The sequence below is a fragment of the Schistocerca cancellata genome, chromosome 8 (genome assembly GCF_023864275.1).
Source record: "Schistocerca cancellata isolate TAMUIC-IGC-003103 chromosome 8, iqSchCanc2.1, whole genome shotgun sequence".
NCBI classification, from domain to species: domain Eukaryota; kingdom Metazoa; phylum Arthropoda; class Insecta; order Orthoptera; family Acrididae; genus Schistocerca; species Schistocerca cancellata.
In genome coordinates, this window is record NC_064633.1 from 228,778,824 (window position 1) to 228,806,105 (window position 27,282).

General features: G+C 43.5%; 1 protein-coding gene across 2 annotated transcripts in view; it reads right to left on the reverse strand.

Annotated features, from left to right (window-relative positions):
• The window catches only part of LOC126094721 (LIRP), a 245,620-nt gene that overhangs the window by 46,410 nt on the left and 171,928 nt on the right, over window positions 1–27,282 (reverse strand). The window contains exon 1 of one of the 2 annotated variants that reach the window (XM_049909263.1): window positions 6,042–6,193. The exons of the other annotated variant lie outside the window; for it this stretch is intronic. Within the exon in view, the coding sequence (XP_049765220.1) occupies window positions 6,042–6,176 (135 nt within the window). The 5' untranslated portion in view covers window positions 6,177–6,193. Of the gene's footprint in view, window positions 1–6,041; window positions 6,194–27,282 lie in introns of those variants that run through there. 2 annotated transcript variants of the gene reach the window in all.

Sequence of the window (27,282 nt, forward strand, 5' to 3'; positions counted from 1 at the left end):
AGGAATATGCTACAGCTAAAGTGAAATTTACAACTAATAATCAGTTTCATCTTACTGTACGTAGGAGATATCATGTAATGCACTCTTTTTTTCTTTGTCAGTGAAGTCTGTTGGTGTAAGACTCGCTTTTAGGAATCTTATATATGGCACGAAGCCAATTGTTAGAAGTTAGAATGTATGAAACATAAGTCTGAAGTGAATTTACTGTAATTACAACAAAAAGTAGTATGTTTACCTCGAAAAATACTGCAAATGGACACTACATACTGTATACAGACTAATAGTGATTATTAAATACGTTATAAAAATTTTTATAGACCACTGCTACCTAGAATTATTTGGAATAAAATGTTTGCTAGAATTCTGCACGAATGTGTGACACTACCAACACGATAAACATGAGGTATCGAAATTTTACAAAGAAAGGAGGGCACAAATGATTCACAGATCTACGCGACGTACGTGATTTGCGACAAAAATGCTCGCCAATCTCAGTTGTTTGGCACCAGAAGAAAAACAGCAGAAATATTGAATGTGTTAAGCCTAGAAATAAACAATAACCTATTTTGTTGAATAAATCAGCAACCAGCTGCATAAAAGATATTTCATTTCTCATCAGAAGATTAGCACTGTCGTTTCATTAGCGAGCGTCCAAAATAAACAAGTGTATGCAGCACATTGCTGTAGCCATATGGATAAAAGTGCATGTACAAATACCATATTTGTCCAGTAGTACGTTGCATACTCCTGTTTATTTTTGACGCTCGCTGATTTTTCCAATAAATACTCTTACAGTTGCTGGGGATGGACATAGTACTAAAAATAACCTGTTTGTCGTAAATATCGGGGATCTCTGCAGACACGCAATGCCACTTGTATGATGATTATTAATAGCATATCGCACAAACGCCTAATGCCAGTTACACCACGGGCGTTCCTTCCGTTAATAGAACAATGTTTAATGTAAGACAAATGAATGATTTATAGCTTTGGAGAGTCTTTGTTGTTATTCGCTAAGGACGCGGAGCTATGTAGAGTAGTCACAGGGCTACAAAAACGGAACGACGTGCAGGCGATCGATCTTGGTGTAAACACTCTTATCTGCAATTTCAGAGCAAGTAAATTTAACGTAAAGGATGTAAATAGAAGAAAAGATCCGAAACTGCTCGTGCCCTCCATTGTTGATCAACCACAGGGATCTGCTACGGGAGTGAAACACAAAGAGGCTTCCAAGAAAGCCATCTATGCCGTAAAGAAATAGGAACTAACCGACAAAGGCTGTCGCTCACAAAATCATCATTCAGACCAATTCTTGAGAACTTTTCTTCTGCGTAAAACCCAAAACAAACTTGACTTATCAAGACGACATCCAAAGAGTAGCTGCTCGAAACATCACACGAGTGTTTAATCAGCGTCACGCAAATGCTGAAAAGCCACCAGTGTAAAAAGTTGCGAGAAGCACACTAAGCATCACGGGATGGACTTCTCTTAATACCCCGAAGGAAATTCTAGTACAGAAGCGTTTTACTTCCTATGTATCTGTACAGAGCACTGAATCTCCACGGAAGAGGATACTTTTCGTGGTACAGTAGGTTAACATATCTTTAATACAAGGATGAAAATTTGGGAATTGCTTGTGTGTCACTGCGTGAGCTATCTTTTTTTATAAATTTTTGCTACATAATCTACATAAAAGGGACATTTAGCTATCTGAAGACTAGTTGTAGACAAGTCTGAGCACCCTTCCTTGGAAGTCGTCACGAAACACTGTATGTTTTTCATCAAATTTGACGTTTCAAGTTTTACAGCGAAACTTAAATTCTCCCACCAAGCAAGCTTGTGACCATTTGCTCTACCTCTCTTAATAAACGCTTGCTGCTCTCAGTCCAACATTACGAGTCCTGCAAACTTGAGCATCTGCTTGCTGTTCAAAATTTTGAAAGAAGTATCTGGAAAGGAGACCGGACTATTCCTGTTTTAGGGTAAAGGAGCAAGTCTATCATTTGCGTTGTCTGCGTGTGAGTCTTGAGGAATTGGTATAATGGAACTTCGTTTATCTGGTCCTATCTAGATTTCCGTTCATGCGCATCTTTTATTGTATTTTAGTACAGTGACGGTACAATTGTTGATACTCAGAAGATAATAGAATCAAGAACCTACGGCGAAAATCGGTAAATTTAAATCAAACTAACTGGCATACACAGAGTATAGTAAGGTGTCAGCTAACAAGTTCACACTGGATTGTACAGTGTGTTGCAGGTGTAAAATGACACCAGAAAAAGTGAAGGTAGTGGATTCCATTGACCAAAAGTTAGATGTACTGCATACGATGGCTAAAAGAGAATTGTTGAAATACTTTGCTATTGAATTTAGCGTTGAAGCACTCCTAAGATTTACGGAAGTTCAGGCATAGGTTTTATAGACGTAGACTGTAAAATGATAATGACACTGGCTACGGTATGATTTCTGATGACGAAATTATCGCCGTTCGTTCGACTGTAGACAATGATATTAGTAATGATGGATTAGCTGATGAAATTGGCGCTCGCTCTGAAGGGGTTATGACAAAAAGGTAACAACGCAGCTGGTTAATTTGAAATGCCAGGCGGGAAACCTACGGCCGAAGTACTCTGTATTGCTTGTGAAATAGCTGCCTAAATGACACATGAATCTAACTCAAAAGAAACTTTCTGATTATTTTAATATATATAATACTCACTGCTTTTTTCAATGTCTGGTCTACATTTATATGAAAAAAATGTGTAATTTTTGTCTTTACTTGAAAATAAAAATAACGTATGTGGTATTTAAGACATATCATTTTATTTTTTTCTGGATTTCAAGATTATGCAGATTTGCATTTGTACGGGTGATCGACGGTCCCATCTAGTTCGGATAAAACAGTTCTCCCAAACATTTACAGAGCGTAGTGCCGCAGGCGATAAGACATAAGATTAGTATCCTAGTGTAACTGAGTTCAACTTCTGCTCTGCCATACTGATTTCGGTACTCGAGGCATACCTGAATCAACTGTAGCGAATTCCCTAAAACAGGCCAATATCGTTCGCTTGCCTACTCCAAATAGTCTAGCACTCATTAAATGTAGCCTCCCTCCTTCCTCGTTTTGCGAGTGATTTATTGAACGGTGGGCGGAATCAACATTTTTAGGTTTAGTGAAAAGCAATAATTTACTGTGAGCTACATCACGAAGTAAGGCTGTGACACACTCCTGAACAAGTATTATTATAATGTTTGGCGTTTAGCATCTATTTGTACAACAGCGCCAGCTCCGAATGTCTGCCACTGCTAATAATACTTTCCAATGCGCCATTATCATACTGCGTCAACTATTGTGATCTTCTCGCTTTTCCCTGAGGCACTCCCGAAATTCCTTTCGTGTGTTTGAATGACTCACCGTGCAGTGTAACAGGATAATGAATCGCGCTCTGCGTGTCAACAACTCCCCGGTGTGGTCGCGTACCTGTCTAAGCGTCTCATACCACATGCGCCTCGCATAATGCTCTCTGCAGGACGATTAGAAACATTTCGGGCGTGTATGGAAGAATTGCGGCTATTGCTCTCCCAGCGTAATATCTGCGAATGGGGTGGCAAATGGGGAAAACAGTGGCGGTTCTATATTTACCCATCTGTAAGATAACTTACTGGGTACCAATAGGTCGGAAAGCGTTTTTTCAGTCTTCATGACATTAAAGCTGTGTAACGAACTCGGGGCCGAATCCAAACGCTTTCGTAGGAGCTGAGCGCATCAGATTAGCTACCCAATCACGCTTCACTGTCCTACTTATGGTTCAACTCTAGAAATCTCCAGATAGATTAAAAAATTGTTCTCGACCGGGACTCGAACCCATAACATTGCTGTCTGTGGTCAATGGTCGTACAACTAAGCGCAGGTGGAGAAAACATTGTCCATGAAACGTCCGCAACATGGTACTCATCTTCCAGGCAATTTCTTAAGAAAAATACACTCCGCTACTGAGTGAAATTGTCATTCCGTTGCTTAAATCTACTTATACATTGACCTACATCTGCGTATGTACTTCGAGAGCCACTGGACAGGGTATGGCGGAGGGTAAATCATACCAATGTCATCGATTTTCTTTTCTATTCCGTTTGCGTTTTGAACGATGGTAAAATTGTCTATATGACTCCCTGCACGTCATAATTATTTTTATTTTGTTGTCATGATCTCTACGCAAGATATACTGACGATGTTGGCAGCGTAATACTCTTCTAGTAACAGAAAAAAAAACTAAATTTTGCGATCAGGCCCAGAGCCGTGCGATGCCGACCGGCTGCCCTATCATCTTGTGCCACGTGGCGCCTGTTCAGTAGGCAGAATTAGGTCGAAAGCGTCCCGTTCCAGTCTCCAACCACGATAAAATCCCAGGAGGTGCCAGGAATTGAACCTGTGTCCTCCGCCTGGCAGACACACTCGCTGACCTCTCATAAGGGGACCGCACGAACCTCTGCGCACCTATTTGATTCGGTCTGGTAAGATGTGTACGTAAAGACTAAGACTTCAACATAGCTAAACAAGAAGATTCAACGCTAAATCGTTTTCGAGAAAGTCGACTTCGAAAATTTCAGGCGTGCTCATTTACTTTGTATGGCCGCTCCTAACCAAGGAGTGCGTAGGTGAGTGTGTAAGGGCTCGGTTTCACAAGCGCCAGGTCTCGGGCTCGAATTTGTGACAAGTGTAATGTGTATTCTACGGAGCACTGCAAAAATCATGTGTATGCTAATCATAAAAATATTGAAAACAATCATTATTGCGATGAACAACACGTGTAATCGGCGCCGAATTTTTGGAGGTGCATGGTTTTTTCAGTATATCTATCGCGAAAAAAATTTGATTTTTATCCATAAACGGTTCTTCATAATCACACAGTCTCCTGGCGTACCATGCATATATGTTGTTGGAAACACATGGGAATGAAAGAAGCAAGTTCCGATACAGAAATCTAGAGCTTGTGAAACTTGGCTCCTACACGCTGGCCTACGGACTCCCTGGCTAGGAGAGACCACATACAAAGATTTTCTTGAAAACGGTTGAGAGTTGCGTCTTCCTGTTCACGTATTTCGCAGTCCCAGTCGTGCCCTACATACGCTGTCAACACGAATCAGATCGATGAGGGGAAGTTCGTATGCTCCCCATGTCAGCTACGGAGGCGGACGTCCTTATAATACGGGTTCGCAAATTTTAGTGAACAGAATTTGGCGAGAACTATGTCGTCTTTCTTCCAAAAATCCCATTTAACCTGTAAATAACAGATTTCAGCTATCAGTCGTCCTTTTTCAATTTTATTGGCAGATCTGCCAATAAAATTTAGAAAGGACGACTGATAGCTGAAATCTGTTATTTACACGTCAATCAATAACAGACGCTGAGTGCGACAGCCTTCTGAATGGAAGGTAACTTGATGAATCCCATTTAAGTTCCCCGAACATTATTGTTACAGTTTCGCATTGGTTACACCAACCTGTTACGATCCTAGCAGCGCTGCTCGAAATTTGTTCAATATCTCTTGTCATTTGTATTTAAAAATACTACAAACACGGGAACAGCATTCTAGAATAGGCCATGCTAGTAACTTGTACGCGGTTTCCTTTACAGATGCATTACATTTTCCCAGAACCCTTCTAACGAATCTATGTGTTCCATCTGCTTTTCCCACCACTGATTTTACACAATCGTGCCATTTCGTGTACCTTTTCACTATTTACCCCTGAGTATCTATGTGATGTGCTCAAGATGTTCACCAGTAGTCATATCACGCACTATTGGGTTCTTTTCCTCCAAGATACACAGCTAACTTCGAACTACAAATGTAAATTTAAATGTGGAATTGAGAAGTACAACCTTACGCTAGTTTACAGCCATTAAAAGCTTTGGACGCTCTCCATCCCCACGACTGACAAAGCATGCTTATGAGGCTCCGGGCACCCAGCTGCAAGGTGCTGCGCACCGCCAAGCTGCGCCTTGCAGCCGGGCTGTCCCGAGAGCGAGGCCGGCCGCTCACCATGTCTGGCGTCTGCAGAGGCTGCGGGTGAGAGGTGTGGTGAGGTGAGGAGCTGTCACAGCTTGCAGGAGTGCCGAGTGCCGCCTGGCCGACCAACCCGCGGACTGGCTGCTCCGCCAGACGGCCGCTAGACATGGTCCTCAGCCCCTCCTACGTCGCCAAATCCTCCCCCCTCCGGCGCACGCACCCCACCATCTCTTCTGGGCACGGGCAGGCAGCAGCTCGCGTGGGGACCACAGCACGCCGCGGGCGCATGCACTGCGCTGCCTCGGGGCCCCTCCACTCACTCACTCACCGAGTGTCGGCAGGACGAGGCGGCCCAGTGGATGCCAGACTGGACCCGTACTCTTCAGGGGCGGACTTCTCCGCCCCGCCGTCCTGATTTGTTTCTCTGCATAGCTGAAGCGAATGCTGGGATGTTTTCCTTGAACTGGTCACGGCCGGATTCCTTCCTCCGTTCCTGTCCATTGCGTGCTGGCGTCCTTTCTATTCCAAACTTGTTGAAGGGCCATACGCCAGGACCACTTATATTCACGGTGTTAAATATACTGGGTGATCAAAGAGTCACTATAAATTTGAAAACATAATAAACCACGGAATAATGTAGATGTTGTTGTTGTTGTGGTCTTCAGTCCTGGGACTGGTTTGATGCAGCTCTCCATGCTACTCTATCCTGTGCAAGCTTCTTCATCTCCCAGTACCTACTGCAGCCTACATCCTGATGAATCTGCTGAGTATATTCATCTCTTGGTCTCCCGCTACTTTTTTTACCCTCCACACTGCCCTCCAATACTAAATTGGTGATCCCTTGATGCCTCAGAACATGTCCTACCAACCGATCCCTTCTTCTAGTCAAGTTGTGCCACAAACTCCTCTTCTCCCCGATCCTATTCAGTACCTCCTCATTAGTTATGTGATCTACCCATCTAATCTTCAGCATTCTTCTGTAGCACCACATTTCGAAAGCTTCTATTCTCTTCTTGCCCAAACTATTTATCGTCCATGTTTCACTTCCATACATGGCTACACTCCATACAAATACTTTCAGAAACGACTTCCTGGCACTTAAATCTATACTCGATGTTAACAAATTTCTCTTCTTCAGAAACGCTTTCCTTGCCATTGCCATTGCCTCTCTACTTCGACCATGATCAGTTATTTTGCTCCCCAAATAGCAAAACCCCTTTACTACTTTAAGTGTCTCATTTCCTAATCTAATTCCCTCAGCATCACCCGACTTAATTCGACTACATTCCATTGTCCTCGTTTTGCTTTTGATGCTGTTCATCTTATATCCTTCTTTCAAGACACTGTCCATTCCGTTCAACTGCTCTTCCAAGTCCTCCGCTGTCTCTGACAGAATTACAATGTCATCGGCAACCTTAAAGTTTTTATTTCTTCTCCATGGATTTTAATACCTACTCCGAATTTTTCTTTTGTTTCCTTTACTGCTTGCTCAATATACAGATTGTAGATAGAGAAGTAAAAATCGACGCACATGCTTGGAATGACATGGGGTTTTAGTAGAACAAAAAAAAAAATAAAAACAAAGTTCACAAAATGTCCGACAAATGACGCGTGAAAGATCTCTTGCGCGTCGTTTGGTGATGATCGTGTGCTCAGCCGCCACTTTCGTCTTGCTTGGCCTCCCAGGTCCCCAGACCTCAGTCCGCGCGATTATTGGCTTTGGGGTTACCTGAAGTCGCAAGTGTATCGTGATCGACCGACATCTCTACGGATGCTGAAAGACAACATCCTACGCTAATGCTTCACCATAACTCCGGACATGCCTTACAGTGCTGTTCACAACATTATTCCTTGACTACAGCTATTGTTGAGGAATGATGTTGGACATATTGAGCATTTCCTGTAAAGAACGTTATCTTTGCTTTGTCTTACTTTGTTATGCTAATTATTACTATTCTGATCAGATGAAGCGCCATCTGTCGGACATTTTTTGACCGTTTGTATTTTTTTGGTTCTAATAAAACCCCAAGTCATTCCAAGCATGTGTGTCAATTTGTACCTCTTTATCTACATTTTTCCGTGATTTATTCAGTTTTCAAATTTATGCTGACTTTTTGATCACCCGGTAGATTAAAAGTTGCAGTGTCCGACTTTGCCGGAGATGTTTAGATTGGCCCAGTGCCTTGATGACACTCGTAGCGAATGCAGTCCCCATGTAAACTGCAGTCGCTTTAAATTGAATGGCATATTTGGATAACTGGGTGTCAACGGAATGCTACGAATCAATAGATCTTCATCTGTATCAAAAAATGATTATTTGCGCCAGCTGTTGTTACATTTTGCGACCAATATCTGATTGTGTTTTTGGAGACTTCGCCTTCCATTGTTTCAGCTCAGTTTTTGCTGTTTCAAGTATGGCTGTGTTTTAGCGCGACTCGAACTCACATGTGACGCAGCATGTGAAGGTTGCTGTGTGTGGACGGGTTACTCCTGTAACCGAAATTGCAGATCTGAAGACGGTTCGAGAGGAACCGAAACCGGTCATGTGAATAAACATTTTTGCAATCAGGACGGATTATAAGTATAATTGTATAACCAGTGATTGCGGTATCCCGTCAGACATTATGTTTGTTTTTGCGACTCGAACTGTTAGAACAGTTTACGTCACAGTTCGGGAAACCTCGGGTTCTGTTCGGTCTTTTGATCGGCCCGCACTCTAGCAACTATTTTTGGTACTGTACCCACGACCTGCCAGAGCGTTTGTGTGGCACAGTGGATTTGAATAGTAAAAATAACTCTGAAACATAGAATGAAATATATTCTACTGTATATGTCGTGTGTAAAAGCGGCAACTAATCAGAATAAGAGTTTGAAATAATGTTTCTGTCAAATTATGATCTTTCGCTCATCCCGCGATCTTGTGGTACTATTTCCAAGACGGGTAGTCCTGATGTAGTTTATTCTCGCGACAGGAGTAACTACGGTTCGTTTACTACGATATATTTCGTTTGTTGAGGATGTAATTCTTCATTCAGGTTTTTCATTATTTAATCAGAACTTAAAAAATTTGAAGCATGTCGATCAAGGAGTTTGAAGAAAATCGGACAAGCACTTTTCGAGATGTTTGAATATACAGGGTGTTACAAAAAGGTACGGCCAAACTTTCAGGAAACATTCCTCACACACAAAGAAAGAAAATATGTTATGTGGACATGTGTCCGGAAACGCTTACTTTCCATCTTAGAGTTCATTTTATTACTTCTCTTCAAATCACATTAATCATGGAATGGAAACATACAGCAACAGATTTTACCAGCGTGACTTCAAACACTTTGTTACAGGAAATGTTCAAAATGTCCTCCGTTATCGAGGATACATGCATCCACCCTCCGTCGCATGGAATCCCTGATGCGCTGATGCAGCCCTGGAGAATGGCGTATTGTATCACAGCCGTCCACAATACGACCACGAAGAGTCTCTACATTTGGTACCGGGGTTGCGTAGACAAGAGCTTTCAAATGCCCCCATAAATGAAAGTCAAGAGGGTTGAGGTCAGGAGAGCGTGGAGGCCATGGAATTGGTCCTCCTATACCAATCCATCGGTCACCGAATCTGTTGTTGAGAAACGTACGAACACTTCGACTGAAACGTGCAGGAGCTCCATAGTGCATGAACCATATGTTGTGTCGTACTTGTAAAGGCATATGTTCTAGCAGCACAGGTAGAGTATCCCGTATGAAATCATGATAACGTGCTCCATTGAGCGTAGATGGAAGAACATGGGACCCAATCAAGACATCAGCAACAATGCGCGCTCAAACGTTCACAGAAAATCTGTGTTGATGACGTGATTGCACAATTGCGTGCGGATTCTCGTCAGCCCACACATGTTGATTGTGAAAATTTACAATTTGATCACGTTGGAATGAAGCCTCATCCGTAAAGAGAACATTTGCACTGAAATGAGGATTGACACATTGTTGGATGAACCAATCGCCGAAGTGTACCCGTGGAGGCCAGTCAGCTGCTGATAGTGCTGCACACGCTGTACATGGTACGGAATCAACTGGTTCTGCCGTAGCACTCTCCATATAGTGACGTGGTCAACGTTACCTTGTACAGCAGCAACTTCTCTGACGCTGACATTAGGGTTATCGTCAACTGCACGAAGAATTGCCTCGTCCATTGCAGGTGTCCTCATCGTTCTACTGTAGGTCTTCCCCAGTCGCGAGTCATAGGCTGGAATGTTCCGTGCTCCCTAAGGCGCCGATCAATTGCTTCGAACGTCTTCATGTCGGGACACCTTCGTTCTGGAAATCTGTCTCGATACAAACGTACGGCGCCACGGCTATTGGCCCGTGCTAATCCATACATCAAGTGGGCATCTGCCAACTCCGTATTTGTAAACATTGCACTGACTGCAAAACCACGTTCGTGATGAACACTAACCTGTTGATGCTACGTACTGATGTGCTTGATGCTAGTACTGTAGAGCAATGAGTCGCATGTCAACACGAGCACCGAAGTCAACATTATCTTCCTTCAATTGGGCCAACTGGCGGTGAGTCGAGGAAGTACAGTACATACTGACGAAACTAAAATGAGCTCTAACATGGAAATTAAGCGTTTCCGGACACATGTCCACATAACATGTGTGTGAGGAATGTTTCCTGAATGTTTGGCCGTACCTTTTTGTAACAACCTGTATATGCATATACGCATAGTGTGTATTAAAAAAAAAAAAAAAAAAAGAACGTATAGCCTACGCCGGACCAAAAGTTTATTAGGTGATCGTAAAGAGACTTTTGGTAACAACCTTTCCCCTTTATATATTACACACACATATGTTTCAAGTCAGATTACGAAATCTTACATATAGGGCGATTTTTTTCCACAGTGTACAAACTCTAGGAATTGATCGATGAGAGGATACGGAACAAAAAAGTTCTAATGAACTTATGCCCGGAAATGCATGGTTTTCATGCTAGAGACCCTTTATTCAATCATACATTGTTACAGAGACTGCGCTCTAATACGCGCTGTACCATGGAGCCACAGTTGCATCATGTGTTGAAAATGGTTTCCATGTGCCTCAACGCATGCGTATAGGTGCCATAGCATGTTCTGTCTTACACATCCACATCGGCCAGACTGCATCCGAACACTGTCACAGGTAGCATGAATAAACTGATCCAGTGTCTCCGCTCCTGGAATGGGCTCTGCATTCACTATACTTTTGATTTGGCCCCATAATCAGTAATCACATGGGCTGACATCCGGAGAACGAGCAGGCCACGCAAATGGACTCCTTCGTCCGATCCATCGACCAAGGAAGACACGGTTGAGATACGTCGGGACGCTGACGGCGAAGTGGGCTGGAGCACCATCATGCAGCAGCCACATAACCTTTCGAATCATCAACGGCACTTCTATCAGCAGGGGAGGCAAAGTCATCCGCAAGAAATGCCGATGTTTCTGGCCTGTCAGGCGACGTGGAAGGAAGACTGGTTCCAAAGTACGGTCGCGAGTTATCCCGGCTCACACATTCCAGCTGCAGCGATGCTGATGATTCGCTGTCACCATACCTTGTGGTTCTGCATACTATCCCACAGAACACTGTTATGAAAGTTGAAGATACCACTCCGCATATGGGTGGCCTCATCTGTGAGTTAGTAGATCGATGACACAAATCCCGGAATCGTGGTAGCCTGGTGAAGAAAAGAGTGATAAAACTTCTCCCGACGTGGAAAGTCTCCACTAGTAAGCCCTGCACACGCTGTAAGTAATAAGTGTAGTAACAGTTGCCATGGAGAATGCCCCACACGTTCGTTTGGCTTACCCTACACTGGCGGGCCAACTACCAGGTGCGGACACGGCGATCACTTTCCACAGAGTTAATCACGTTTTCCTCCAAGTCTGGTGTCCGAACATTCCGGATACGTCCTTCATGATTTCCTGCTTCCTGAAACGACCCTGTCTCAGACAACGGCGAAGCACTGTTGCAAACACTGAATGCTGTGGTTGCTGGGATATGTCTCCTGATACAACCATGCTGCCCGCCGCCCGTTGCCATTTGACTTTCCGTAAGTAAACACCATGTCGGCAAGCTCTCCATTCGAATACGGAACCATTGTGTACAAGGTGAGTTAGCAAGAAGCCGGCCGGTGTGGCCGAGTGGTTCTAGGCGCTTCAGTCTGGAACCGAAAGACCGCTACGGTCGCAGGTTCGAATCCTGCCTCGGGCATGGATGTGTGTGATGTCCTTAGGTTAGTTAGGTTTAAGTAGTTCTAAGTTCTAGGGGACTGATGACCTCAGATGTTAAGTCCCATAGTGCTCAGAGCCATTTGATTTTGAGTCAGCAAGAGAAGTGAATCGGACACAACATTGTTGGTTGGTTGGTTTGGGGAAGGAGACCAGACAGCGTGGTCATCGGTCTCGTCGGATTAGGGAAGGATTGGGAAGGAAGTCGGCCGTGTCCTTTCAGAGGAACCATCCTGGCATTTGCCTGGAGTGATTTAGGGAAATCACGGAAAACCTAAATCAGGATGGCCGGACGCGGGATTGAACCGTCGTCCTCCCGAATGCGAGTCCAGTGTCTAACCACTGCGCCACCCCGCCCGGTGTATTGCGTATCCGACACAACATTACCAACTGTTATTGCATGAGGAGCTAGTGCCTGGCGTACGAGGAACAATAGCACCCTCTAGGAGGAAACTATGCATAGTGTGACTGTGGGTGCATGATACAGCGCGTATTAGACCGCAGTCTCTGTTACAAAGTATGATTGAATAAATGGTCTCTTGCATGGAAACATTGCATTTCCGGACATAAGTTCGTTAGACCTTTTTTGTTCCGTATCCTCTGACCGATCAATCCCCAGAGATTTTACACGGTGGAAAAAATTACCCTGTAGACAGTGATCTTCCTCTGGTCTCGAAGGTAAAGTGTGCAAAATGTCATGAAGATCGGAATAAAACTGTAGATTTGTATGAACTACAAACAAACAAACGGACACTTTTCTTTATTTATAGGGGTATATGTAGACATCTGAAAATTGTAGACATGGTATTTTGAACATGAAAATTTTTAGAAGTTCTGCCGAGGGTTGGAAGTAGCTGCAGATTAATTAAGACAATTTTTGTGGTTTGGTGCAACAAATTTTTTTATGAAAGTTACTAGCTGACAAACGTGGCATTGACCAGGTATTCAGTTTGCCAATTTTCTGTTAGAAACCAAAACAAAAAATGAAACACGTTTGTAAGTAATATAGAAAAACTTTCATTTCCATGTATTCGTGAAAACATCTTTGAAATTATAAAACAGTTTCTGTACGCTGGGGCAGCTGCTTCATCTCTCTACAATGCGGTTTTGTAAACGTTTCTATGGCAACACCTCCTCATAGCTCTATACACGGCTACAGTTTTCGCCTACAGCCTTTAGTGCTTCGGCGCTGAAAGCTATGAAAAGGGCTGCCATGTGCCACGGATTTTCTTCAGTTGTCTCGACTGTGGGAGTGTCTTAGTAGTAAAAAGTAAAGGCATTAAGACTTCATACGTCATGCGCATTTTTTCACGCATCTCAGTGTTTATGGCGTCATATCTTCTAAAATATGTGTGGTACCGTGACATAAATTTGTAGGTGTATCTGGCAACATATCACACACATCCATGCCCGAGGCAGGATTCGAACCTGCGACCGTAGCGGTCTCGCGGTTCCAGACTGCAGCGCCTATAACCGCACGACCACTTCGGCCGGCAGACGTGGAACGTATATGCATCCAATTTTATGATATGTAGGAATGTAACACAGTTTTAAGAAGACACTGTATTCGTTTCGGGAGGACACCAGTTCAAATCGCAATCTCACCATCCTGATTGGAGTCTTCCGTGATTTCCTTGACTCGCTAAAGGCAAATACCGGGATGGTTCTTATGAAAGGCACGCTGACTTCTTCCCCAATCCGATAATGTGCTGCGTCTCTTGATGATCTCGTTGTGAACCGAATGTTAAACCCAAATTATCCTTCCTTTCAGCAGGAGTTACAGAAGACCTGCACGGAGCTGATATTCCCTGTGTCGACTGACTTAGGAATGGTTCAAATGGCTCTGAGCACTATGGGACTTAACATCTATGGTCATCAGTCCCCTAGAACTTAGAACTACTTAAACCTAACTAACCTAAGGACATCACACAACACCCAGCCATCACGAGGCAGAGAAAATCCCTGACCCCGCCGGCAATCGAACCCGGGAACCCGGGCGTGGGAAGCGAGAACGCTACCGCACGACCACGAGGTGCGGGCTGACTGTCTTAGGAGGCCGGGGAGGGAGGTGCATACCTAAAATCCGAGAATAATGTATAATCGTCAATAAATGTTGTTACGAATGTGGGTCTGCTAGGTGGCAGCGTGTTACGAACTATAGAAGGGGCAGAACCGATGAGAATGATAATGGGCTAGCATGACCGGCTTTGGACGCGGAGTCTCGTGGTAGGAAGAACTCTGGTCCAGCGGCGTCTAGACGTGCAGTGTCGCAAGTTCCGTGTTAGTATACAGACGTTGTCTTTTTAGCGCAGCTGCTCGCGATACAGCGGCGGCTGTTGCTAATACCTGCGATTTCGACTTTCGAATTTGTGTGCACAGTGATTTAGTCCCAGCTATTGTTCGATGGCAGCTTTCTTTTGGAGTGGAGCTTTGTTTAGGAATGGATCTGCTGGAGCAGACGTAGGTTGAAACAATACACAGCGAAGTTAGTTTGGTTGCGTATAAACTAAAAAAATGGCTCTGAGCACTATGGGACTTAACTTCTAAGGTCATCAGTCCCCTAGAACTTAGAACTACTTAAACCTAACTAACCTAAGGACATCACACACATCCATGCCCGCGGCAGGATTCGAACCTGCGACCGTAGCGGTCGCGCGGTTCCAGACTGTAGCGACTAGAACCGCTCGGCCACCCCGGCCGGCTGCGTATAAACTGTTTGTTTCCGTAGGAAGTTAAAGAAGAGAGGAGGATTAGGATTTGGCGTCTCGTCGACGGCGGGGTTATTACTGGCTAAAGATACAGAAGTTCGGATTGGAGGTCAGTATCAAACGCGGAAAGAATAACAAGCACGAGGGCGGATCAAATATAAACGACATTTTATTTTTTACTTAAATTCATTTATTGAAAAACTCGAGGCAATTATGATTTATTTTTCCACATAGTCTCCTGCTTTGGGAGTACATTTTTGTTCCAGCATATGGGCAGCTTTTTGATGCCCTCATCATAAAAAGAACTGGATCGTGTCACCAGCCAGTTGCGTACGAAGTCTTCCACAGTCTCGTCGTCTTCAAATCGTCGCCCTCCTAGAAATTCTTTAAGCGTTCCGAATAAATGGAAATCGCAGGGCGATAAGTCTGGCCTGTAAGGAGGACGATCAAGTGTAGACCAGTGCACTTCCTGTAGCTCGGAGGCAGTTACAGCAGCAGTATGGGGTCGAGCATTGTCGTGGAGGAGAATGACCTGTCGAATCGATTTGTCTCGTCTTTTGCGGCGATATGCAACTCTCGCCTTGTTCAACAGTTCGCAGTAGTAATAATCACTGACTGTGCGTCACTCATGCAAAAAATCAATCAGCAAAATGCCTCGTTGATCGAAAAAAATAAGCGGTTGAAAGGACCTTGCCAGCTGATAGTCGAGTCTTAGCTTTCACTGGTGCCGCCTCCCCATCCCTCCGCCCCTCCTTACTGGCTTTTTTGGATTGTGGAGTGTAGTGGTGATCCCATGTTTCGTCGCAGGTGACGATCCGACTCAAAAATGCACCACCTCCTTTCGCAAAGCTCGCTGTAAGCCTCTGACAGACCTCCAAACGTCTCAACTTCAGATTTTCGGTCAAAAGTTTAGGGATCCATGTGGAACACACTTTACCGAATTGTAGATCGTTTGTGATGATTGTTTGACAGCTCCCATAACTGATTCCGACTTTTTGTGCAATTTCTGATACCATCGCCCGTCGATCGTCGTCAATAATGTCTTTAACCGCACGAATGTTTTTGTCTGTGATGCTGGTCCGAGGACGGCGATCGTGTTACTAATTTTCCGCATGTTCTTGTCCTTCTTTGAACTTTTTATTTCAGAAAAACACACTCGTCCTTGATAATGTTTTATTACCGAACTGTGCAGTCAATCTTTGGCAAATTACCGCCGCTGTAACTCCTTCACGAGCAAGCAATTTGATAATTATGCGTTGCTCAATGGAGGGCTGCACCTGTTGCTCAGACATCGTGAACGTTACTGACGAAACGGCGGGAAATATCTAACAGCACGCTCTCCTCACTTCTAACGGTCGCGCCTAAGCATAACTGAAGCGCGGGGCCAGTCCTACCAACTGTTGATGTTCAAGAACAAAACTACCGTTTATTTTCGATCCCTCGTAGTAAATGCTATATAAAAAATTGAATAATGCATGAAAGTTGCGCGAAGTTAACACTGCAGAAACGTAAAGTAATCGGTATTTATTATTGTAACAATTGGCGCGGAAATTCAAAACAAAGTCCCTTTGCTGCTTGGTGTTACCCTTTTGACACTGTGTTGTGAAACAAAAAGATTATGCTTGTTTTCAATCTGAATAAAACTTTTCATATTATCTATACGGCATCTCGTAGAATTCTCCGATACTCATATTGAACAAACTGTCTAAGCGACGATTAACAATAAAATCAAATTTATGCCTTTCCCATTTGTTTGACATTTTCTGCCCACATCCCTTTTCTAATCCATTACATATAGAAACATTTATGTACGGCTTTCTTATATTCGCAGCGCGAGATATGCACCTGGTGGTCAAAATTGGAACTAATTTTTCCAGCGTAAATCGGTTCCACATCAACGTATTAGAATATCTACCAAATTTCGCTGTCACACAATAATTACAAACCGCGCTGGATATCTCTAAGTAACTGCACATTAATTATAACCACCCGGTAGATACCACCACCGATGCAAAAGTGTATTCCACTTTTAATGGTAAACAATCATAACTTCACAAACTGCGCAGTAAGTAACATTTCAGGGAAAACTCCCATTCATCTCTGACGCTCAAATGAAACTGTACCAGGAAATTTTCAAACAAAATGACTGGTATGCTTATGCTACGATTTTGAAGTTTTGTAGTACGAAACACGTGCATCATCGCGGTAAGGAGGGCTCCATTCTACTCTGGGTTACAGTCGCTCTCGTAGGGCAATAGCCTGCAGTGTGGTCGTTGCAATCATAGCGCGATGCAGCGGCGTCTGTGAAGGATAAGGAGCCAAAGGCGGCGATATGGCGGCTGTGTAGACACAGGATGTCGTCACGGTTAATATGGAAGACTCACCAGACTGGTGTGTTCCGCGGTCGTGTTTTTGTTGGGGTCGAGACAGACGCCTGCGCCACATCGCTCAATGTAAACGCGGGTTTGTGGGACGAGTGTATCAGACGTTACGGGGCAAAGCGCGTGTCCTTCTTACGTCTGCTGAGATAAAACTGCAGGGTGAGTCGGCGAGGTAGCTAGGAAACCGAATTTCTGTTTAGAAACACCGGAGTTCCAATTCTGCCCCTACCTTCCTAGTCTGGATAAATGAATGCCCAAACAAATGCTCCCTGTGCGGGTTCTGGCTAGGTGTCTGACGGCATGTCAGAATAGGCACAATACTGCAAAACGGCCGCTGTGACAGAGCGGTTCTAGGCGCTTCAGTCTGGAACCGCGCTGCTGCTACGGTCGCAGGTTCGAATTCTGCCTCGTGCATGGATATGTGTGATGTCCTTAGGTTAGTTAGGTTTACGTAGTTCTAAGTCTAGGGGACTGATGACCTCAGATGTCAAGTCCTATAGTGCTTAGAGCCATTTTTCGAATCCTGCCTGCCGGCCGTGGTGGCCGAGCGGTTCTAGGCGTTTCAGTTCGGAACCGCGCGACTGCTACGGTCGCAGGTTCGAATACTGCCTCGGGCATGGATGTCTGTGATGTCCTTAGGTTAGTTAGGTTTAAATAGTTCTAAGTTCTAGGGGACTGATGACCGCAGATGTTAAGTCCCATAGTTCTCAGAGCTATTTGAACTATTTTTGAACAATACTCCAACGTCGGCGTCAACCATAATCGTCATCGTCACCCTTAAGGGTTACGTCATCTGTCCTGCTCCGGTGTAACGGTCTACCTCTCTCTCGAGCGTCTCCTGAGGGGACGTGACATATGCCAGGCAATTTACATCCATTCTCCTCGTCCTATTCATGAATTTCGTATTTTATATAATAGAAATATTAAAAAAATAAAAAATTATTAAAATCATCTAAAAAAACTTCTAGTAGCCACATTAGCTGTTAACAGATCCTTTGATGTAGGATTATGCAAGAGCGGTTTCACAATGATTTAATCGTGTCCTCAGGTGTATGCATCTATGAGAAATATAATGAGAATTAGAAAGTATAATAATGGTTAAAAATAAGATAATTAAACCAGAAAGGTAGGTCAACAATACTCACATAAGTAATTTATCGCTGTGTTATTAAAGGTACACTGTCTCCCAACGTTCGTATGGCGTTCTTACTGAACCTCTCCTTTACGTCCATACTTGTTCCCAGTGCCCATGTACACTGCCTGCGCCTGCTGTCAATTGAAATTTGGATGTTTCATTTTGTAACTACACTACTGGCCATAAAAATTGCTACACCACGAAGATGACATGTGACAGACGCAAAATTTAACCGACAGGTAGAAGATGCTGTGATATGCAAATGATTAACTTTTCAGAGCATTCACACAAGGCTGGCGCCGGTGGCGACACCTACAACGTGCTGACATGAGGAAAGTTTCCAACCGGTTTCTAATACACAAACAGCAGTTGACCGGCGTTGCCTGGTGAAACGTTGTTGTGATGCCTCGTGTAAGGAGGAGAAATGCATACCATCACGTTTCCGACTTTGATAAAGGTCGGATTGTAGCCTGTCGCGATTGCAGTTTAACGTATCGCGACATTGCTGCTCGCGTTGGTCGAGATCCAATGACTGTTAGCAGAATTAGCAGAATATGGAATAGGTGGGTTCAGGAGGGTAATACGGAACGCCATGCTGGATGCCAACGGCCTCGTATGACTAGCAGTCGAGATGAAAGGCATCTTATCCGCATGGCTGCAACGGATCGTACAGCCACGTCTCAATCCCTCAGTCAGCAGATGGGGATGTTTGCAAGACAACAACCATCTGCACCAACAATTCGACGACGTTTGCAGCAGCATGGACTATCAACTCGGAGACCATGGCTGCGGTTACCCTTGACGCTGCATCACAGACACGAGCGCTTGCGGTAGTGTACTCAACGACGAACCTGGGTGCACGACTGGCAAAACGTAATTTTTTCGGATGAATCCAGGTTCTGTTTAAAGCATCATGATGGTCGCATCCGTGTTTGGCGACATCTCGGTGAACGCACATTAGAAGCGTGTATTCGTCATCGCCGTACTGGCGTATCACCCTGAGTGATGGTATGGGGTGCCATTGGTTACACGTCTCGGTCACCTCTTGTTCGCATTGACGGCACTTTGAACAATGGACGTTACATTTCAGATGATGGCTCTACACTTCATTCGATCCCTGCGAAACTCTGCATTTCAGCAGGATAATGCACGACCGCATGTTGGAGGTCCTGTACGGGGCTTCCTGGATACAGAAAATGTTTGACTGCTGCCCTGGCCAGCACATTCTCCAAATATCTGACCAATTGAAAACGTCTGGTCAACGGTGACCGAGCAACTGGCTCGTCACAATACGCCAGTCACTACTCTTGATGAAGTGTGGTATAGTGTTGAAGCTGCATGGGCAGCTGTAGCTGTACACGCCATTCAAGCTCTGTTTGACTCAATGCCCAGACGTATCAAGGCCGTTATTACGGCAAGAGGTGATTGTTCAGGGTATTGATTTCTCAGGATCTATGCATCCAAATTGCGTGGAAATGTAATCACATGTCAGTTCCTGTATAATATATTTGTCCAATGAATACCTGTTTATCATCTGCATTTCTTCTTGGTGTAGCAATTTTAATGGCCAGTAGTGTATTTAATTTAAGCAGTTCTGACAATCTGAAAGCAATCTGATCGAGACAGCTTCAAAACTAAGGACCAAAAGTTAGCTGAAGTGGCTCCCCAGATCGTCGCTCACGGTTGTTGGGCCGTATAGCTATCCCACCTCTATCCCACCTCTGTTCGGGGCGCCCTGAGCTCGCCTTCGCTGGTCCTCGGAGCTCAGTCCGAAGCGGGACTCATCACTGAAGACAATTCTACTCCAGTCAATGAGATTCTAGGCCGAAACGACCCAGACAGCGGTGGGATACCAACCTGGCTGTCGCCCACCATACGGCCCGGCTTCAAGGTGTGATAGTCTGGGGTGTCATTTCCTTTGATAGCAGCACCCCTTTGACGGACATGTCGGCTCCCTTGTAGCACAGCGGTAAGTGGACAGTTTTCTACGCCCTTTTTTGTTGTCCCTCATGGCAAGTTATTCTAGGTTTACATTTCAGCAAGATAATGTCCGCTCTCACACGGCGACAGTTTCTGCTGTTTGTCTTCGTTCTTGCCACACACTGCCTTGGCCAGCAAGGTGACCCTATCTCTCCTCAATTGAGAACGCTTGGAGAATTGTGGGCATTGACGATGTAACGCACCAACTGGACAGAATTTGGCACTTTATCCCTCAGTAGGGCACCCAACAACCTATCAGTCGACACCAAGCCGAATAACTGCTTGCATCAACATCAGAGGAGGACAAGGTGTTATTGACTTGCTCAATTTGTGAAGCTTTTTCTCTTGAATAAATACATTTTTCTGGAATTGTAATCATTTGTTTGCCTGTACAGATACATCAAATCTACTGATTTTCGTCCCATTCGGATAGATGTTTAGCCTTTATTTTATTTCATTTGTTTAGTATTATCGTGTAAGAAGTTTCATGAGTCGCAACCCAAGAATATCTCATCTAAACGCAGGGAGACCTGCTGACAATCTGAGTTTGGTCCTAGGCTCATTTGTTAAGTAAAAACCTCCCTACCTTTCTTAACATTCATTTTAATACTGGCACTCATAGGATGCTATTACACTCTCTACTCCTCTACTGTAGAGGAGTTCAGATATATGTGTTGCTAGGAGGCCTGAAACGTTACCTTCAGGAGTTGGTTCTCCAACTATCTGCTCGAAATAATTGTCGAAGAAGAAGAAATTCAGGATAATGTCTCACAAATCTATGACTATGATAGCAGTTTTGATAGTACACTCTCCGAATCTATACCTGGCAACCTGATACCACTCCCCGTTCCTGAGGAAAAGGGTTCACTGTCAGAGACAGCAAAGGACTTGAAAGAGCAGTTGAATGGAATGGACAGTGTCTTGAAAGGAGGATATGAGATGAACATCAACGAAAGCAAAACGAGGATAATGGGATGTAGTCGAATTAAATCGGGTGATGCTGAGGGAATTAGATTAGGAAATGAGACACTTAAAGTAGTAAAGGAGTTTTGCTATTTGTGGAACAAAATAACTGATGATGGTCGAAGTAGAGAGGATATAAAATGTAGACTGGCAATGGCAAGGAAAACGTTTCTGAAGAAGAGAAATTTGTTATCATCGAGTATAGATTTAAGTGTCAGGAAGTCGTATGGAGTGTAGCCATGTATGGAAGTGAAACATGGACGGTAAATAGTTTGGAGAAGAAGAGAATAGAAGCTTTCTAAATGTGGTGCTACAGAAGAATGCTGAAGAATAGATGTGTAGATCACACAACTAATGAGGAGGTACTGAATAGAATTGGGGAAAAGAGAAGTTTGTGGCACAACTTGTCTAGAAGAAGGGATCGGTTGGTAGGACATGTTCTGAGGCATCAAGGGATCGCCAATTTAGTATTGGAGGGCAGCGTGGAGGGTAAAAATCGTAGAGGGAGACCAAGAGATGAATACACTAAGCAGATTCAGAAGGATGTAGGTTGCAGTAGCTACTCAGAGATGAAGAAGCTTGCACAGGATGGAGTAGCATGGAGAGCTGCATCAAACTAGTCTCAAGACTGAAGACCACATCAACAACAACAACTGACGGATAACGAATGGCGAAAGAAATATTTTTTATGTGATACAATTACAAATTAACAATTTTCGGCATTTTGCCGGCCGCGGTGGTCTAGCGGTTCTGGCGCTGCATTCCGGAACCGTGGGACTGCTACGGTCGCAGGTTCGAATCCTGCCTCGGGCATGGGTGTGTGTGATGTCCTTAGGTTAGTTAGGTTTAAGTAGTTCTAAGTTCTAGGGGACTTATGACCTAAGATGTTGAGTCCCATAGTGCTCAGAGCCATTTGAACCATTTTTTTCGGCATTTTTTCGTTTTCTTTTACTATGAAACCTTGCTTCTTATCCAGTTTCATGATTCTAGGTCAACGGGAAATGCCGTATAGATTTTGCTGATTGAGTTTGCCAGGGTGATTGTTGGTAACGTTTAAAAAAGCACCCGATACTACTTAGATGACGCTGAGAAAAGTAATTTATTGTTAGTAACAAAAGTCCGGAAGTCTACCGATTTACGTCCCCTTCAGATAATTGCTTCGTGGTGTGCCTTTTTTTTTATCTTAGAGTGCACATTCAAGTGGTAACAAATGTTCAAATGTGTGTGAAATCTTATGGGACTTAACTACTAAGATCATCAGTCCTTAAGCTTACACACTACGTAACCTAAATTATCCTAAGGACAAACACACACACGCATGCCCGAGGGAGGACTCGAACCTCCGCCGGGACCAGCCGCACAGTCCATGACTGCAGCGCCCAAGACCGCTCGGCTAATCCCGCGCGGCTCAAGTGGTAACAGTTGACGGGCATTAGCTAAGTTGTTAAGGAGTGTGTTGTAAATCCTCTTACGTCCCATCTACGTCCTTAGAAGCTTGAGGTCGAGAAGGTTCGTGCCATCACTGTGAAAATTTCAGTCTCTTTGAAAGTAAACAAATCTTTCGGCAAAGAAATTTGTGATAGCCGGACAGATTTGATCTAGCAACACTTTTCTCTTGGAGGGTTAGTGGTCCATTTGTGTGGATATTAATTTTATAAATGCCGTATTAAAAATGTCTGTGGTCTTAATGCATCCCAGATATTTAGATTGGCGGCATTATCCTACAACCTGAATTAGCCAAGAGTGCGTCACCGATTTACGCAGAGCTTCATTTTGTCATTGTTTATCTCTTATTTTCCGAAACGCTCAGTTGAAATCTCCGTTATCCAGACTGAGATTTTCCGCGATTACCGAAAATCACTTAAGTCAATTGTTGGCATGGTTCCTTTTTTAGTGGACCAAACTCACGGACGTCGAATTTCTTAGTGGGCGGTGACGACATTGCATTCGTATTCCTAGAGATCTCACTAAGTTATCACGTAGTCATAAATGCAGATTTTAACCGGTCTGGTTATTGCGGCGTTTCGTACCTTTCCTTTTGAACACTCCTTACATAGGCCTCTGTCAATGGACAATGTGACTTGACATACTGGTTCGAGAAAAAGGTAGCAATTTTGAATGTGGATAATCAGCTAATTTCTAGCAAAGCAGCTATCAAGATAAGTTTTTTCTTTTAACTTTTAATGGGTACCAGTATCTTGTTTTATATCTGCTGGCATTTTACTGAATGCTTTCAAACAGAGAATGAAAGCCCCTTATCAACTCTAAATATTGAAACTGTGGCTCCATGATATTATTGTATGTCTTTTACTGTAGTAGCGTAATTCGAAGTTCATCGAACACTAATGTTTATTAGTCGTAAGAACTATTAAGCTACAAACGTAACGGGAAATTAGTCTAAAATACCGAAATCTTTGAAAAGGGCTCCACAAGACGTTTGAAGTCCCCTTTACACTATAATCTAGCTGGTTGCTTTTTCTGAATGAATGCTTCATTTATTTTACCTACATCACACCAGGATAAAATTTCATCTCCAGCGGAGTTACAGAACCTAAAACATGAATTGCGTAACTGCTGTAAATGTTCGCTCCAGCTTAGCTCGTTATCCACCAGAACCGAATGGAATTTTAAATACAGTGTTTCATTTACTGTGTAATCCCTAATGCCGTTAAATTATTTTCATTGTTTTGAAAATCCAAATTATGCATCTTCGAGACATTAACACTCGAACTGTTTGCTATGAACCAATCATAGCCTGTCTGGCTATAATCTGATCTTGCTCAGTCTGCCCCTTCATTAATATATGTCATTACAAAAAATTATAACTTTTCGTTAATGTTTTAAAGTCACTGAAAGGTAATTTATGTAGGCTCAGGCAATGTGTAGAACCATTACATTTTATGTTTCCATATTACAAATTTGCTATTACCGCTAAGGTGCATTTTGACAATTTGTTCGTCTACATCTACATGACGACTTTGCAGTTCACTCTTATGAGCCTTGCAGAGGATCCATCGCACCAACTTCAGACTATTTCTGCACTAGTCCACTCCCGAACAGCGCGCGGGAAAAATGAACACAAATCTTTCCATGTGAGCTCTGATTTCTTGAATTTCTCTTACGATGATCATATATCCCTATTCGCCGCAACAAAAAAAAAAAACCTTTCTGTTTTAATGACTGCAACCCCAACTTGCATATTACATCCGTGATACTCTCTCGCCTCCATTTTCGCGATTATACAAAACGAGCTGTCCTTCTTTGAACTTTTTCGATGTCATCCGTCAATCGTATCCGGTACGAATCCCACACCGCGCAACAGTACTCCAGAAGAGGACTGACAGGCATAGTGTAGGCAGTCTCTTTGGTAAAACTGTTGCATCCTGTAAAGTGTTCTGCGAGTAAAACGCGGATTTCACTTCGCCTTCGCCACAACATTACCTATGTGATCGTCCCAGTTTAAGTTGTTCGTAATTGTGATCCTACGTATTTAGTTGAACAGACAGCCTTCTAATTTGTGTGTGTTATCGTCAACCGAAATTTAACGGACTCCTTTCAGTAGTCATGAAGATGACCTCACACTTTTCATTATTTAAGAGTCAATGACACTTGTCGCACCATACAGATATATTGTTTACCAGTGCTATTGCGCAGTGAATGTATTGATTTTGTTTTGCCGCTGGTGTGCTATACATGTCTGTTATGAAAATATTTTCATTTCTGATGTGAATTTTTTCATCTATAAAATCAGTGACCTTTCAGGGTCTCAGAAAATACTAACAAGGTAAATTTTGTTGATTCGTCTTTCCATAGCACTATTTTTGACATTATACATATTCTGCATCTTTTTAGCAGCCTTTATAGCGTCTAGTACGGAGTCCGCTTTCTCAAGATTTGGCAAATTTTAATTGTTTAATTTTGTGGCTCGTCCTGAGGCCACATTCGCCAAAGTAAGCTGAGGATCTCGTATGCGCAATCTGTATGGAAATCATGGAAACTGTTTTCTGTGATATGGTATTTTAATACAGTAATATCCCTACTTACTGCTACCCCGTTTTACCAAGTCCAGAATTATACGACTCGTGTGTCTGGACGCTGCGCACCGCTGTTCCCCCTCTCCGCACACACAGTGTTCGGATTACGACAGGATCTGATCTGTTTCCTGCGTAATCGTTTCATCCACGGAGCTGGCTTGATTGACACATAATAACTAAATCATCCAAACAAGAGAAGAAAACTATTATTTTTGCAGGGTAAAATCAACATTATCAAAGACTTCGATGCAAAAATTAAATTTTGTGAGTTGGTAAAGAGCTGTGGTCTACCGAAATCAACGGACAGAACAATTACAAAAGATTAAAAACAATTCTAGGAGCTGTGAAGAATGATCGTCTTTGAAGGCAAGAATCATTATAAACGTCTTGGTATCATCGCTCTGACGGAAACAATATTGCAATTAGGGTGTCATAATCCAGTAAGAGTGAAAAATTGTCCTGTCGATCAGAACAGTGTGTGACCTCAAGCTAAGCTGATTTTAGAGAGACTGAAAGAAGAAGCAGTGAAGGCGGCGAAAGGTGAAATGTTTAAAGGTAGTAGCGGTTGGTTTAGCCGATTCAAAAATCGTTGTAATTGGCGAAGCATCACAGGATCTGGAGAGCCGCAAGCGCTGCTAAAAACTACGTCTCGCTACCCAGAGAAACTCAAAGCAATGATACGAGTAGAAGGAGGTAGCTGTAACAGCCAAACCATATCCAACGTAGATGAAACTGGCCTGATCTGGAAGAAGATGCCCAAAAGAACTTTTATTGTGCGTGAAGAGGAAATGTTTCCAGGTTGTAAACCCGCCAAAAATCGATTGACTTTGATGATTGGCGCGAATGCAGCTGGCAGGCTGGGTACCCGTGATATGTAAGTCGAATGCTAAAGCTTGGGTGACAGCTTCCGTTTTCGAGGACTTGTTTGCGCATCACTTCATACCTGAAGTCGAACGTTATTTCCAATTAAAACGAATGCCATTTAAAGTGGTACTATTAATCGAGAACACACCAGGCCATCCTCCTCTTCCTCTAATAATTAATTTCGATCTACGTGTGAAGGCTGCACTTTTGCCACCGAATACAAGCAGCTTGCTTCAACCGATGGACCAGGAAGTCATGAAAACATTTAGCGCATATTACACGAGACGATTGTTTGCGCATCTACACGAAACTATGGTACAAAATAACGAGCTCTCTGTTAAAGGCTTTTGGAAGCAATTCAATGCTTTAGATGTCGAGAAAATTATTCAACTATCTTGGGATGACATTTTACAAAAAAACTTTAAATCGTGTCTGGAGAAAACTGTGTCCATTTTTTTTTTTCACCACCGAAACCCAGGGGGAATAACCACCAGTTCCTGATCAAACTGGTAATGTTATTAAAGAAGTTGTCGATCTTGCCAGACAAATTTCGATGTGGATGGTGATGACGTTCAAGAACTGCTGGATTTACAGTCAGTGGCTGACTGACAATTGATGAGCTGATACACTGAAGCGCCAAAGAAACTGGTATAGGCATGCGTATTCAATTACAGAGATATGTAAACAGGCAGAATACGGGTATGCGGTCAGCAACGCCTACATAAGACAACAAGTGTCTAACGCAGTTATTACATGGCTTCCTGCTGCTACAATGGCAGGTTATCAAGATTGAAGTGAGCATGAACGTGGTGTTACAGAATGCGCACGAGCGATGGGACACATGATCTCAGAGGTACCGATGAAGTGGGGACTTTCCCGTACGACATTTTACGAGTGTGCTGTGAATACAAGGAATCCGGTAAAACAACAAATCTCCGACATCGCTGC